Source organism: Castor canadensis, chromosome 5 (assembly GCF_047511655.1).
Source record: "Castor canadensis chromosome 5, mCasCan1.hap1v2, whole genome shotgun sequence".
In the NCBI taxonomy this organism is placed as follows: Eukaryota; Metazoa; Chordata; class Mammalia; order Rodentia; family Castoridae; genus Castor; species Castor canadensis.
In genome coordinates, this window is record NC_133390.1 from 75589053 (window position 1) to 75602764 (window position 13712).

The 13712-nt window shown below is 41.6% G+C and overlaps 1 protein-coding gene across 2 annotated transcripts in view; it reads left to right on the plus strand.

Annotated features, from left to right (window-relative positions):
• Xxylt1 (xyloside xylosyltransferase 1) overlaps positions 1 to 13712 on the plus strand; it is a 160061-nt gene that overhangs the window by 56915 nt on the left and 89434 nt on the right. Inside the window, exon 3 of one of the 2 annotated variants that reach the window (XM_074073485.1) lies at positions 7269 to 7445. The exons of the other annotated variant lie outside the window; for it this stretch is intronic. Coding sequence (XP_073929586.1) covers positions 7269 to 7445 — 177 coding nt within the window. The remainder of the gene's footprint in view (positions 1 to 7268; positions 7446 to 13712) is intronic. 2 annotated transcript variants of the gene reach the window in all.

Here is a 13712-nt window from a genome sequence, read left to right on the forward strand (position 1 = left end):
AGACTGAGATTCCTGAGTCAAAGGTGTGTGCACTTTAAATTTTGTTTGATGTTGCCATACTATGATGATAATGGTGTTTATATCATTTCTCCTTTCACCAGTGATGAGTGAAATTGTCTGTTTCCCCAGATTCTGGATAGCTAGACATATAAGAAAACTATTTGATCTTTGCCAGTTTGATTGGAGACAAAATATATCTTGGCGTATTAATTTTTCTTTCTCTTATTTTGAGTGAAATTGAATATCTTTTCATGTGGTAAGAATTATTGAATTTCATTGTCTGAACTTTTTATGTCCTTGTCCCTGTTTTTCTATTGGATTGCTGACTTTTTCTTAAGGAGCTCTGTATTTATTAAGGAAATGAATATTTTTGTCCCTGCATTGAAAACATTTTCTCTTTGCACTTTGTTGCCTTTTGGCTCTTTTTTTCCCTTTTCTCTTTTTTTGTGGTCATGGGATTTGAACTCAGTGCCTTGCACTTGCTACATAGGTACTCTGCCACTTGGCCATACTGCCAGTCAGGCTGTCTTTTTTCCTATAAAGATTTTATAGTCAGATATATCAATCTTTTCTTTTATGACTTAGATTTTGTGTCATCTTAGAAAAGTCTCCTGTACTCCAGGCTTATGAGATGACATTATCTTGTGATTTCTGATGGAGCATGTCATAAATTACAGTACATTAACAAGAGAGATGAGCTATTATTGCCTTTAAGAATAGTCCTGGCTTACTTCTCTGAACTTACCTAAACTACTTCTTTCAAGGTAATCCAAGTGAGGATTGGAAGTTCTGGATCTGATGCATAGGATTGGAAGTTCTGGATCTGATGGTGTTGGGGGGTTCTGATAGCTTGGGCTGGGAACCCCAAATTGACAGGTTTTCACCTTTGGGGCTGATGGTAGATATAGCAGTCTCTATATACATAAGTTTGAAAGCTGAAGACATTTAAAGAAAGATGGACAAGGTGATGGGCATGGAACTAGAATGCTGTAAAGCCTGTGGGTAGGCCTTGCTCTTCTTTGGATAGCACTTGGATAGCATTTGCTTTTGAGGCTCTCATTGTCTTGGTTGACACAGTTTTAGATTTAAGTGTGAGGTGGTCTTGGTGTGCCCCTTTGTGCACTTAGTTGTTAGTTAGCAGTAAGTTACCTGTGTTGTTGGAGGAGATAAGCTGAAAAGTAGTCAGATCCCAGTATGGGAATTAATTAGAACTTGAAGCTTTGTGTCCTTCTAGGCCTTGGGTTCTTATGCCAGTTAGGTTCTGAAATGTGTCCATCAGTCCAGCTAGAACTTGGATCCAGGATAGGAATTCTACCTGACATAGCTCCTGACAAGTGTGAAAAGCCACTGGAGTGTCAAGGAGAAACCACTGCAATTTCTGAGTTCAGAGGAGGTAGAAATGGGATCATCAATAGGGAATAGCTTTAAGAAAGGACTTGAGAGCGATAGACACAGTATGAAATTTGGGAGGACAGTTGGGGCTTGCTTTGTTACTATATGGTTTGACAATGTGTTAGGATGGCCTAAAGGCAGAGGGCTGAGATGGAATGTCCCAGAGCAGATGGGTTGAAAATGTGGGTATGGGGCTCCCGTGATACATAGAACACCTCTCTCTGCCAGGCAGAGGCCCTTTCTAGTTGTCCTTGGGAAGTCCTGACCATATCTAGCCATTGGATTGAAAGGCAATGGTTTCAATACCCTATTCCCAGAGGAACCCAGAAGTTGGTGGCCTTGTATAAGATGCTGGAGAGGATGCTGTGCTCATCCAGGCCCATGGCTCTAAACTAGAGGGTGCATCAGAATTATTCAGGGAGCTTTTTTCAAACGTTTGCCTGAGTTTCAGCACTCAGAAATTCTTTTTTATTAAATGAGGTGGAATTTATATACAATGAAAATAGAGATTTTTGACTCAGTAGGTCCAAGGTTGGGCTCTGATTGGGTAATTTAAAAAAAGTGTCCTGGACCAGTTGACTGCATATTTCTACTTGAGAATCTTATTTTCTTTGTTTCTAAATTTTACTAATGGTTATGAGTGGCAGAGCACTGGGGTACAGTAGACCCTTGGGCTCAGGTGTCCTTGTGGTTCACAGTTGTTTCGGCTGACTGTGACATGCTTAATCTGATGAGAGGCTGATGGGTACAGAGTGAAGGAAGCCAGCTGACATCCTTTTCCCAGCTCAATTTAGACAGGAATTTGTAGATTTTCTGCATCTCTCAGTATAGCCCCAGATTCCTGACCACAGTGTCTGTGAGAGTGTCTACGTAAGCCAGCAGAATGCTGATCACCAAAGCTCTCTGGGAGCCAAGTTGGCAGTGAAGAAAGGAAAGTTCCACATCCTGCAGCAGGTTTCTTGGTAAGCACTGGGGAAAGCATTTTCCAGTTTGATTCCAGAGGAGGGATGGGAGTTCGCTACTGCTGTTTCCACTGCTGCTTCCCACTCTAAAGAGTTATCTCATGTGATCTGTCTTTGTGAGTGGATGTGATCGTTTTTCTCAATTTACAGATAAAAAGAAGCAGCTTAGGAACATGGCCATGGACACCCAGCTCCACGTGGAGCTGGAATTCAAGTCTAGTTAGAGTGAGGCCAATGCTTCATGGGTTTCTGAAAGAACCAGTGTGGCGCATCATTCCCTAAACTACCTGTTCTGGAGACTCTTACGTGAATTGTGAAGCAGTGATGGGAAAATCCGTGGGTACACAGAGCAGTTGACCCCTTCTTGGGGATTCCTAGTGTACACCGTCACACTGGAGGCTTTGAGGAGAACTGCTGCTGGGGAATCTGTCTGTCTTTGATTAACCAGAGTTTCCAATGAACCTGCCCACAGATCACTTCTTTTTACCTCACCCTAATGGCGTGTGAACCTCAAATAGAAGTTTGGGAAATGCCATCATGGCTCATAAGTCTAGTGTTCTCATTTTCAAGGAAGGACAGAGCTTGTGTAAGGTCCAACACAAGTCTATTGACAGGCTGGGGATCTGTGCAGCCTGAGGTTTTTCAGGATGGCCATCTTTGATGGGACACCTGACTCCTGATAGGTTGGAGACAGGTAGAAGATAACCTCTATTGAGACTCTGTAGCTTGGGTTTTTACAAGGGTGGCAAAAAGATTTATTGGAAAAGATTAATTTTGTAGGTAGAGATATAGCCACAAAGATTAGTTTGAGGAGCTTTGAGTAAAATTTCAGGTTTCCTTTCTTTAGGTAATAATGTGAACCCTGCATTAGTGGCTGAGGAAACAGGCTATGCTCATTTGATCTGGATTCTTCGTCTAGTCCTGCCAATGGGGCCTTGTGTGTGGGCCAGGCTCCTCCTAGTCTTTGTTGTTGACTCCCTGGGCCCAGAGGGTCCATCCCTGCCTCCCAGTTCTTCCTTCTTACAGATTAATTTCAGTCCCTGGTAATATAATAGATCAGAATTCATTTCCAAGCAGCAAGTTTATATAAGTTGATTTTTATAGAAGTTTGTTTTTTCTAGTGTGCTTGGCAAAATGATTACCAGTATTTACTCATTAACTAGAGGATTGGTTTTCTTACTCCCATCTGAGGACTCTACAGCTTTTGTCTCTATTTTCTGTAGTGGTCAATGTTCTTAGTGGTGAGGGATGGAGATATTTTGCTTCTTGTGATGAAAAAGTAACTTTCTGAATTGGTTATCAAGAACAGTGGATGCCATGACTTTGTGAACAGCATGGAACTTTTCTCTGATGACAGGGGTATTTGTGTTTAAAAGTTTTATTATATGTTGCATAATGATTAAGAGCACTAGAATAACACTGCCTGGGTTTGAATTACAGCTCTATCATTTAGCAGCTGAAAATAATGGTTATCGTTTTGTGAAGATTAATTGAATTGTATATGTAAAGTACTTCAATGAGACCTGACACATAATAAGTGCTATATAAGCATTTGCTATTTTACTCTTGTTAGTGTGGCATGGGTTGAGATGGTCCTTCTGACTCCCAGGCTCTTGACTCTTTGTACCCAATAACCTTTACTTACCATGGGTATAGCAGGGCCTAGAAATCCTTCTTTGGGCCTTTGGCCTCCTAGGATGCAATGCCTGGGCAACTTGTTTCTGATCAATCTTCTTTAACCTCAGAGAGGGTGGAAAGAGAAAGTCTATTTGTATGACCAGTCACATTGAACCTACTTCCTACTTCTAGTTGGTTACTCATCCTTTTTATGAATCCCTTGTGCCATTTACTGCCTCCTGAGTTTGCATCTCTTCTTTAACATACTTCTGGGATGTTTTTGTCAACAATTGCTCCACAGTCAGGAAATGAAGCTTAATTTTTAGAAGCTAAGCCAGATAAAATTGGGTAAACCAGATATACACTATATCCCTAAGTCCCAGTTGAGTAGCTATTGGATCGTCTTCTGTCATGAATTAGTCACACTTCTGCTGGTCTGCTTTTATGAATAAGGGAAAACTGAGGGTGAAGCCTGTGATTAGGAGTCAGCTCCTCTCTCACCTTGTACAAGAGGTAATTATTGGGTGGGGCCAGCGTGGGTGCCCTCAAGCCTGTACCTTCAGGACTTTGGGGGAAGCCTCTCGATTTGTTTTTCTTTTCTTTATTTTTAAAAGATTAACACATAATGACTGTACATATTTATGGGGTACATGTGTTGGTTCAGTGCATGGATAAGTGATCAAATCAGGGTAATTATCATATCATCTGTATCATTATCATTCCTTTATGGTAGGAACATTTAAAAATCGCTTTTTTAGCTTTTTTGAAATATAAAAGAGGTGCTGTAGTTTGAGTATGCTTTGTCCTCCTAAATTCATGTAATAGTTTAATTCTCAAAGTCTTATGTTAATGGTATTGAGAGGGTGAAAACTTAATCCAGTTATAGTGTTTAGAGGTGAGGTCTTTGGGAAAAGATCAGATTTGATTAGGTCATTAGGGTGGAGCTCCCATGACTAAATACTGGTGGCTTATTAAGGAGAAGGAGAGAGAGATCACACAGAATGAGATACACACATGCACCTGCCTCATAAGGGTATGTGCCATAGTTTTTGGATATTCAGCCTCCAAAACTATGAGCTAAATATCTTTACTTCATAAAATTAGCCTGCCTCAGGTATTTTGTTATAGTAATGAAAAGCAAACTAGTATAGGAGGTGAAAGATCTCTAAAATGAAAATTATAAAACATTGTACAAGTAATATACAAATAAATGGAATGATATATTGATAGATTAGAAAAATTGCTGTTATTAAAGTGTCCATTCTAGTCAAAGTGACCTACAGATCCAATGCCATCCCCATCAAAATACTATTAGTGGGCCAAGGCTTGGCCTGCTTGCTGCACAGTGGAAGCCTAGCCATCAGTTGAGAGGCAAGACAGTGGGAACGAACTTAATTTAAAACTTCAGGACTTTATTAAGCAAGGATCTAGCTGATCAGAAGATGGCAGACCTTCAGCTTAAAGATCCTTCTTCCCAGAAAGTTGATTTAGGAGTGGTTTATATAGGAGACAGGGTGATGGGTAGTCACAAACTGGTGGGTGCTTCCTCACCGGTGGGTGTTTGCAACCAGATGATGCACATCTGATTGTAATCAGTTACAAGATGTTCTGCAAATTGCAAGAAAAACATTGATAATTTTTGTCAAAGATCATATTTCTTCAGGTTATTCTCCTTACTGATTGGTTTTCCTTTATGCAGTTCCTGACACATTACCAATGGACAGGCTAGATGGGGTAGATACTGAGAGAAGAGAGAAAGACAAGGGTTGGGTGAGTTACATAAGCTAAGGAAGAGAGAGATCTGGTCTCAATGCTTGGCTTCAGTATCACTGACATTCTTCACAGAAACAGAAAGGAAAACAAATCCTAAAATGTGTATGGAACTGGGAAAGGCCCCAAATAGCAAAAGCAATCTTGAGCAAAAAGAACAAAGCAGGAAGCATCACACTACCTGTCTTGAAAATGCACTACGTGGCAATAGCAACTGAAACAACATGGCTCCAGCATGGAAACACACATAGACCAATGGAACAGAACAGAGAACCCAGAAGCAAGAACACTTATTGGGGAGAGGACAATCTGTTCAATAAGTGGTACTGGGGAAACTGGGTGTCCACACGTGAAAGACTGGAACTAGACTCCTCTCTACCAGTTACAAGAATTAACTCAAAATGGACTAAATAAATGTAAGATATGTAACTACTAGGAGAAAACAAAGTAGACTTTTTTTTTATCCCTACAAGGTCTCAATGTGGGTAAGGGGAGTATGTGAGCATGTCTGGAGAAAGCAATCAGCTCTGTCACATGCTGATGAAAAGTAAGTAGGATAAGTACTGATTTTGTCATGACCTTGACCTTGAGCTGCTTCACTGGAGCAGAGAGAAGTGTGAGTCTGAATAGAGTAGATATATAATCATTTCCCTTCCCTTTTTTATAGGAATACACACACAGGCTCTTGCTGTGTAGCCCAGGCTGGCCTTGAACTTGCTATCCTCTCGCCTCAGTCTCCTGAGTGCTGGGATTACAGGGGTGCACATCTTGCTCGGCTCTTTGATTCGTTTCATGATGCAATATTATGATGTGCATGGACCCCGTCCGTTTTGGTTTCTCTTTCTGAATACTGCTTCCCCAGGACAATCATCAGTGATGTTTTAATATCACACCACTGGTATTTGACTCTCAGCACACGCTTTGAGGATTCCCTAAAACAATTTGAATAGCATTGCATTTTTGTTGTAAATAAATGTCCCAGAGGAAAATGGAGACTAGCTGCTATTGTTTCAAGTTAAAAGCTAATTGGGCCATGAAAACGCATTGCCAATTCAGTACCAAGACATGCAGAAAATAATTGCCTTGATGCATATTGATTTTTTTCACTCCAAGGTGGTTATGCTGCAAGATAATTGGTGAACACCAGCTTTTAAAAAGGACATACCAGTTCCAACACAAAAGATTTTTCCCTCTGCTATCTCCTCTGCCTGTCCTCAAATGTGCTGCTGCTTTTTAAAAATTTTCCATGAAGTGACAGCTAATGACTTGTTTAGCTGGCAATTACAGTCTGATTAGTCTCGTCTCATCCAATATCTCTCATTGCTTTGGCATTTTAGTTCCTGCAAAGCAGTTTTTAATAATCCCCTTTTCTTGTCTGATGTAATTCTTAATTTTAAATTTTGTACGCAGTTGGGCCCTAACTCTTAATGCAGTGGTAAATTATAGAAGAAATTCCAAGCATGTCATTTATTCAGAGTTAAAAAGTGAAGGCAGAGGCCTTCTCATCTATTCTCATATTTTCATCAGGGTCTGGATTCATATCTGTGGTCTCGTTCCCCTCTTGGCTTCCTGTGTTGAATCCTCTAAGACGTGTTGCTGATGGAGTGAAGGAGCAGTCCTCAGATCTCTGTTGGGGTTGCTCGTCTTGGGGCAGTACTGCCAGGATGGAGAGGAAGCCAAGGCCCTGTGTCCTGTGTAGGACAGGTGAGTGGCCTGTGGTTAGGGAGCTTGGAGCCCACGGCCTGCAGAACCCATCCTGTGGCTAGAGGCTACCTTGTGGGATACACAGCTCTAGAAATTGGACACTGGATGGCATTTACATTCAATTAATTAAAAGTAAAGAAAATTAAAAATTTATTTCCTCAGTCACATTAGCCATATTTGAAGTGCTTGGTGGCCAAATGTGACTAGAGGCTACTGCATTGGCCAGTGTGAATATAGAACATTTCTGTCATTGTACAAAGTCCAAGCTCTAGAAGGCTTGGTGGCCTCTTGGATCATATGCGATGCCAGAATTTAGGATGCTGCTCATGGCAGTTCCTACCTAGACCCTTGTCTAAGGAATAGGGCTCTGCTTCCTAAAGACAGGAAGGGCAGATGGTCTGGGCAGTCAGCCTGGAGAGAATGACAGTGCTAGGCAAGGAACCGAGGCAGAATCTCAGACCCAGAGTGACAACCTGACAACCCGATCAGGAGGAAAGGGATTGAAACACAGAAGTTATGCCGAGACCCAGGCTCACTGAAGCTCCCAGGACACCTTAACACTTAGCAAGACTGAGTCTGGATCCCAGCAGGGATGGCTAGAGTTGTTGAAATCCTTCCTGTAGGAGAGGTTGAGCCTGCTAGAAGGGGTTCCAGTTGGATGCAGGGAGAACAGGGATCCCCATAGAGCCTACCCTGCTGCATAGCTGTTCTAGAGATCTCTGTGAGTGGAGGGTTGGGTGGACAGGAGAGGGAGCCTTCAGGACTCGAGGGACCAAGACACAAAAGCTTTTCTCTCCTTGCCCTTTTATTTACAACACACTAGGAGTGGCCTTTCCCAGGGATCTGGACATTTCTAAGAACAAAAGAACAAATAAGAAAAAGATGGCTTTTCATTTTAAAAGCTAGAAGAGGTTCTATCCAGTGGGAGAAATGCAGCCACTTCTCAGCAGGATTCCTAATAGGAACAATTCTAGCTGTCCAAGAGATTCAGGGAGGAATCCATAATGGCTACCCCAGGGAACCCAGGACCACCTTCTCAGAAACCATCAAGGCATGCATGTCTCAATAATGATGACGATGATGATTACATTGAAGATGGTAGCCAATATATAATATTTATTATGACCCAGTCACTGTTCCAATTGCTTTATATAAGTTCATTTAAGAGAATATCTATAATACGTTAATCAGTATAAATCACTCAGCATAGTGACTGGTATATAGTAAGTGCTCAGTGGATGTAAGTAATTATTATTATTTACTATTATCATTTTTGTGAGGCAAGTAAGGCTCAGAGAGATACAGTCAGTCAAGACACAGGTCTGGTGTGAACTCAGGCTGCACCTCCAGGTAGTGACATGTCTCTGAGAAGTTAAGACACAACATTTTTGTATAAGATATTGGTCTCTATACAAGCTGGGCTGTGGAAGCAAATATTTCCAGATATATTTTAGGATATTTAGCATTGCTTTGGGGATTGGAAGAAATTTTGTCCTTTCAACCCCAAGATTCTGTGATTCTGAGCTACTGAACAATGAACAGAGGAGTCTGAACTGTTGAACTTGGAGCTGGAGGGCTCCTTTGATCACCAAAGACTGGCAATCTGGGCTTCGGGTTCCAGGAGGTAACATTGCGGAGACCATGTGCTTCCATCCTTGGCTCTTGATCCAAAAAGTGCCTGGTGGACTCATCTCAGCAGGGCCTTTGCAGGACTTTGGGTGTTGGGAGGCCTCCCTGCAGACCACGGTGCCTTATGTCACTATGTGCCCAGCTCAAGAAAGGAGAGGAAACTGCAGAAGAAAGTTGATAGATCAGAAATTGGAAATAGTTGCCACCGGAGTGCACGGTCCCCATTGTACCTGCACCACAGTCTTTATTCTCCTCCAGGCAGCACAGACAATTGTTTCAGTCTTCTTTCCTGGATTTCCTTCTCCAAGGAGCAAAGGACAAGTCCTCTGTTTGTGGTTAGCTGGCAAGAGATTCCTGCTAAACACCTTTGGGAGATAAACTAATTTCATTCCATCCCCTGCACTTTTTCTCCATCTAGAAGTGTTATTTTTAGAAACAGACCTTTTCCAAAGTCAGGTGTTTACTGTCATATCTAAATATAGAGCATAAAGTGAACTCACATTCCTAGCATGCATTTCATATTAGTGACTTTCTTTAGTGGGATATTTGTCAGAGAGAAAGATTTTTTTTAAGTTGGGAATAAAAGAATGAAATTAGCAAAGGTACCTCTTTGGAGTACCTACTAAGAAAGGGACATTTAAAATATTTCCTGGCATTCATTTACTTTTTTTTTCTTTTCCTCAAATCTGTATTTTTTTATCATCATGTTGTTGTTGTACTGGGGGTACATTGTGATATTTACAAGTGTTCTTATAATACATCATAGTCAAATTCACCCTCTCCATCATTCTCCTTTATCCTCCTCCCCCACCATTCCTAGAATAGTTTCAACAGGTTTCATTTTTTTCCATTTTCATATATAAGTACATAATATTTCCACTACATTCACCCTCCTACATATATTCTCCTCTCTCACTGGTACCAACCCCCAGACAGGACCTGTTTTACCTTCCTATTTTTCATTTTTGAAAAAAGGCATTTTTATTTGTATAAGATAGCTATACAGGGAGTTTAATGTGACATTTCCATGTACATATGTATTATAACACAAATTGGTTCATCTTCTCTATTTTTCTTCTTTATACCTTAGTCCCCTCTTGCAATGATTTCAACAGGTTTAAAAATTCTATATTAATTCTTGTATAGAAAGCACATCAACCACATTCACCTTCTTAACTTCCTCCTTTTACCTGCCCTCTCTCGTATGTAACCTCCCCTTAGCGTGCATGGCCTGTTTTTCATAATAAGCACACAACTTTGTTAGTCATGTCTAGGCATGTCCTCAGCCCCAGATCTTTTCATAATAATAACATTCACTGGAATGCAACCTGCATCATTCACTTCTAGCTGAAAATGAAAAAAGTTTCAATCAACAGGGGCCCTAACTCAGTGTGCAGGCAAAGCAATTAAAGTCAAAGAAGCTGAATTTCCAGGGGTGGATTCCCATTTCTTTCTCCTATATATTTCAGCTCTTGAGTTATGTTACAACAATAAATCCTAGGATAAGCTATTAGGACCAGATTGCTTCTATGACTGATTGACTGTATTCTTATGACTCCTCATAGCACTACACAGATAAATTGAAATTTCCTGAAAAAAATTGAATGGGGGTCATGGCATTGGGGGCAGATCTCAAGCACAGAGACACAGAAGAGATAGAGAGTCAGAGCACAGCTTCAGCTCTGCTGCTGGTAAGAGACTCAGGTGGATGGAAAATTATTACTTGTGCTTCACTTACTCAATCAGCAAAGATTTACTCACTTCCAACAAAGAGCCAACTCCTGCTTGGGTGCTAGAAACATAGGCATTGAAAAGACAGATGTGATTTCTGTCTCCACAGAATATGCAGTGAGGATAGACATTGCCCAGTTGGTTTATGAATTGCAGCTTTGTGTGTGTGTGCACGTGCATGCATGCAGGGGCATTATAGGGGCACTAAGACAGAGTAACATTCAAGATGGGACTTGGCTGGTCCAGGAGGCAGTGGAAGAAGAGTGGTGCAGGCCAGGAACTAAGAGTCTGAAAAGGCTTTTAGTTGGAAGGAACTGCTCTGTCGAAGGAACTGAAGCCTTATCAGTGTGGCCGGAACACAGGGAGCCACAGACCAAGGCAGGAATGGTAGGCTATGCAGGGCCTGGTGAGTCGTGCCAAGGACTGGGGGCTTTATCCTGGGACAGTGGGATTTGCAACCACTGATGGAGTTTGAGCCAGCGGGGCAAAGTGGTTTGAGTTTCCATCTGGTGAATTCATGCTTTTTCTTATATTTAGGATTCCTATGGAGTACACTGAAGGCCACTGAAGAGTTCTGTTTATGGAGTGGTGGCCAGGGAACTAACACTGGAAGGCTTGGAATTGGGGAATGACAGACCAGGAGCAGCTCTGTTGTGGCTTTCAAGTTCTGGGAAACTTGGTATGTAGCAGAAGGCGGCGAGGAAGTAGGCCCAGGCATTCAGGATTGAAATGTCTTGCACTTTTTTCAATGAGAAGAGAGGCTGAGCACGTATGGTGTTGTCAGAAGGATGGAGGAAAGAAACTATTGCCTAGTCATTGGAAATTGTGTGCTGAGAAAGCAGGAGGTGCTCATGGAGAAGAGAGGTTGTGGATCTGAGTGACAGTGATTGAGAGAGGCACTGAGGAGGGAAAGGAGGACTTGGAGTGAAAGGAGAAGGGTGAGATGGATATGTGACCCACTCTTCTAGAGAGGCAAGAGTCAGGGCTCACTTGCAAGTGTCAGGAAAGATGGAGAAAGAACAGAAAGTACTGTCCCTTTGTGTTCCTCAGTGTCTGGAGGCTTGGTCAGTGACCTGCTGCTCAACCTAGTCAGCCCAGCGCCTGTACCCACACAACCTTAGAGTGGAGGGTTCATGTAATTTGTGCCACAGCTCTAAGGTTAGAAGCTGATTTTTATAAATTAGTACAAATTGACCTCATTTCCATGTTCATTCAGTGACCTCAGAAATCAAAGGGAAAAAGCAGCAAACCCAAACCCTCTCAAACCACATAACTTTTCCCCCTAAGCAGGACCCAGAAATACTGGTGACCTGTTTTCTGCTCAGGCCTTTCTGCCCTTGTGTTTATTCTGGGGAATATCCCTTCAGTATCTTAATTCCTCTCCCATTTCACTGCAGATGTGCACAGTTTCATGTTCCACTAATCAGATTATCATGATGGAACATTCCCCAGCTGAGCTGCTTTTTCCGTTCTTTATTCTTCTAAGTTCAGAGACAGTGAGCATTCCAAAACCTTGATTGTTCTTCTGTTTCCCAGAACAGACCTTTCTCCCTTTCTCCTGTGTACTCTTTCATTTCCCTTGCCCTTTTCCTAATTCCTTTTCATTTATTTACTTTTTTAATGGAAGTGAAGTCATTTGTCAAGCTGTTTGCTCTGCCAAGGGATAGAGATGAGAGAGGCCTGGCCCTCCTTGCTTACCGTCACTGATTTTGTACAGTCTGTAAAACAGAGCCATAAAAAATACTCACCATTTGGCTGTGTGTGGTGGCACACGCCCTAGTACGCAGGAGACAGGCAGGAGGATCATGAGTTCAAGGTCAGCCTGAGCTAAATAGCAATACCCTGTCTCAAAAAATCAAGGACCAGAGATAAAGCTCAGTGAGCACTTGCCTAGCATGCATGAGGCCCTTAGTTGATGCCTAATGCAAAAACAAAACAAAACAAAAGAACAACAAACTTCCACTTGGGAAAATGAAATGGGAAGGATGTTTAAGGTAGAGGGATAGCTATGAAACATTTCTTTTTAATGTAGATCATTTCATTGGTAAAGATGAAAAATGCTTTGGCCTGAAGGGGAACTTCACATTTTTTTCTTAACTGAAGTAAGCACTTCTTTCAAAAACAGTAAGTTTCCCTGAATGTTTTTCCCAGGCTGCAGTGCCTATCATAGATGTAAATATTGAAAGTTCTATAGGCTTTATGGGTTGGGGAGGATGGTCTTTTGACTGTAGTGGACCCTGAAGAGGAACTGACCTTGTTTCTGGGAAAGAAGACCTAAATTAGAGTTGCAGGTTTGTTGGGAGTCCAGAGAGGTCTTATGAGCCATTTTGATATTTTTCTTTGAACATCTAGAATTCGGAGGCCATTTATTTAAGGTGGTCTAAGTTGTGGTGATAACCAACAGAGGGAATTGGGTTTTTAATCATGTTTTCAGATAAAGGTGAAGCAGGCGAAGTCTGATGCAATTTGCTCAGCTGCTTGTTATGATCTAATGGTGTTTGAAAGTTTGAATTCCAAAAGGAAGTCAACCAAAGTGTGGAGGGCTTGGTACTTTGCGTTAAAGACCATTCTTCAGTCCAGGCTTAGCATTTTGGAAGGTGTAATCTGAAAAAATTGCATAGTAATCTGAAAAAGTTGCATAGTCTATCATTGTAAAAATGAGACAGTCACCAAGCTTGTCCATTGTTCCTTTCCACTGAGTTAACTCACTCTTAACAAATGAGCAAAAACAGGGCTCTACAGAGATGGTCTCAGTGCAGGGCTCTTCTGTGTATCTTGCTCTGATAGTTGTCTTTGCTTCTGGTGAACCTCAGAGGTCAATGATGGAGATTAAATGAATTTACATATACTAGGAGGTGTTACACAAACTAGGGCATTAGTTTTTCCCTTCTCTGTAAACCTGTCTTC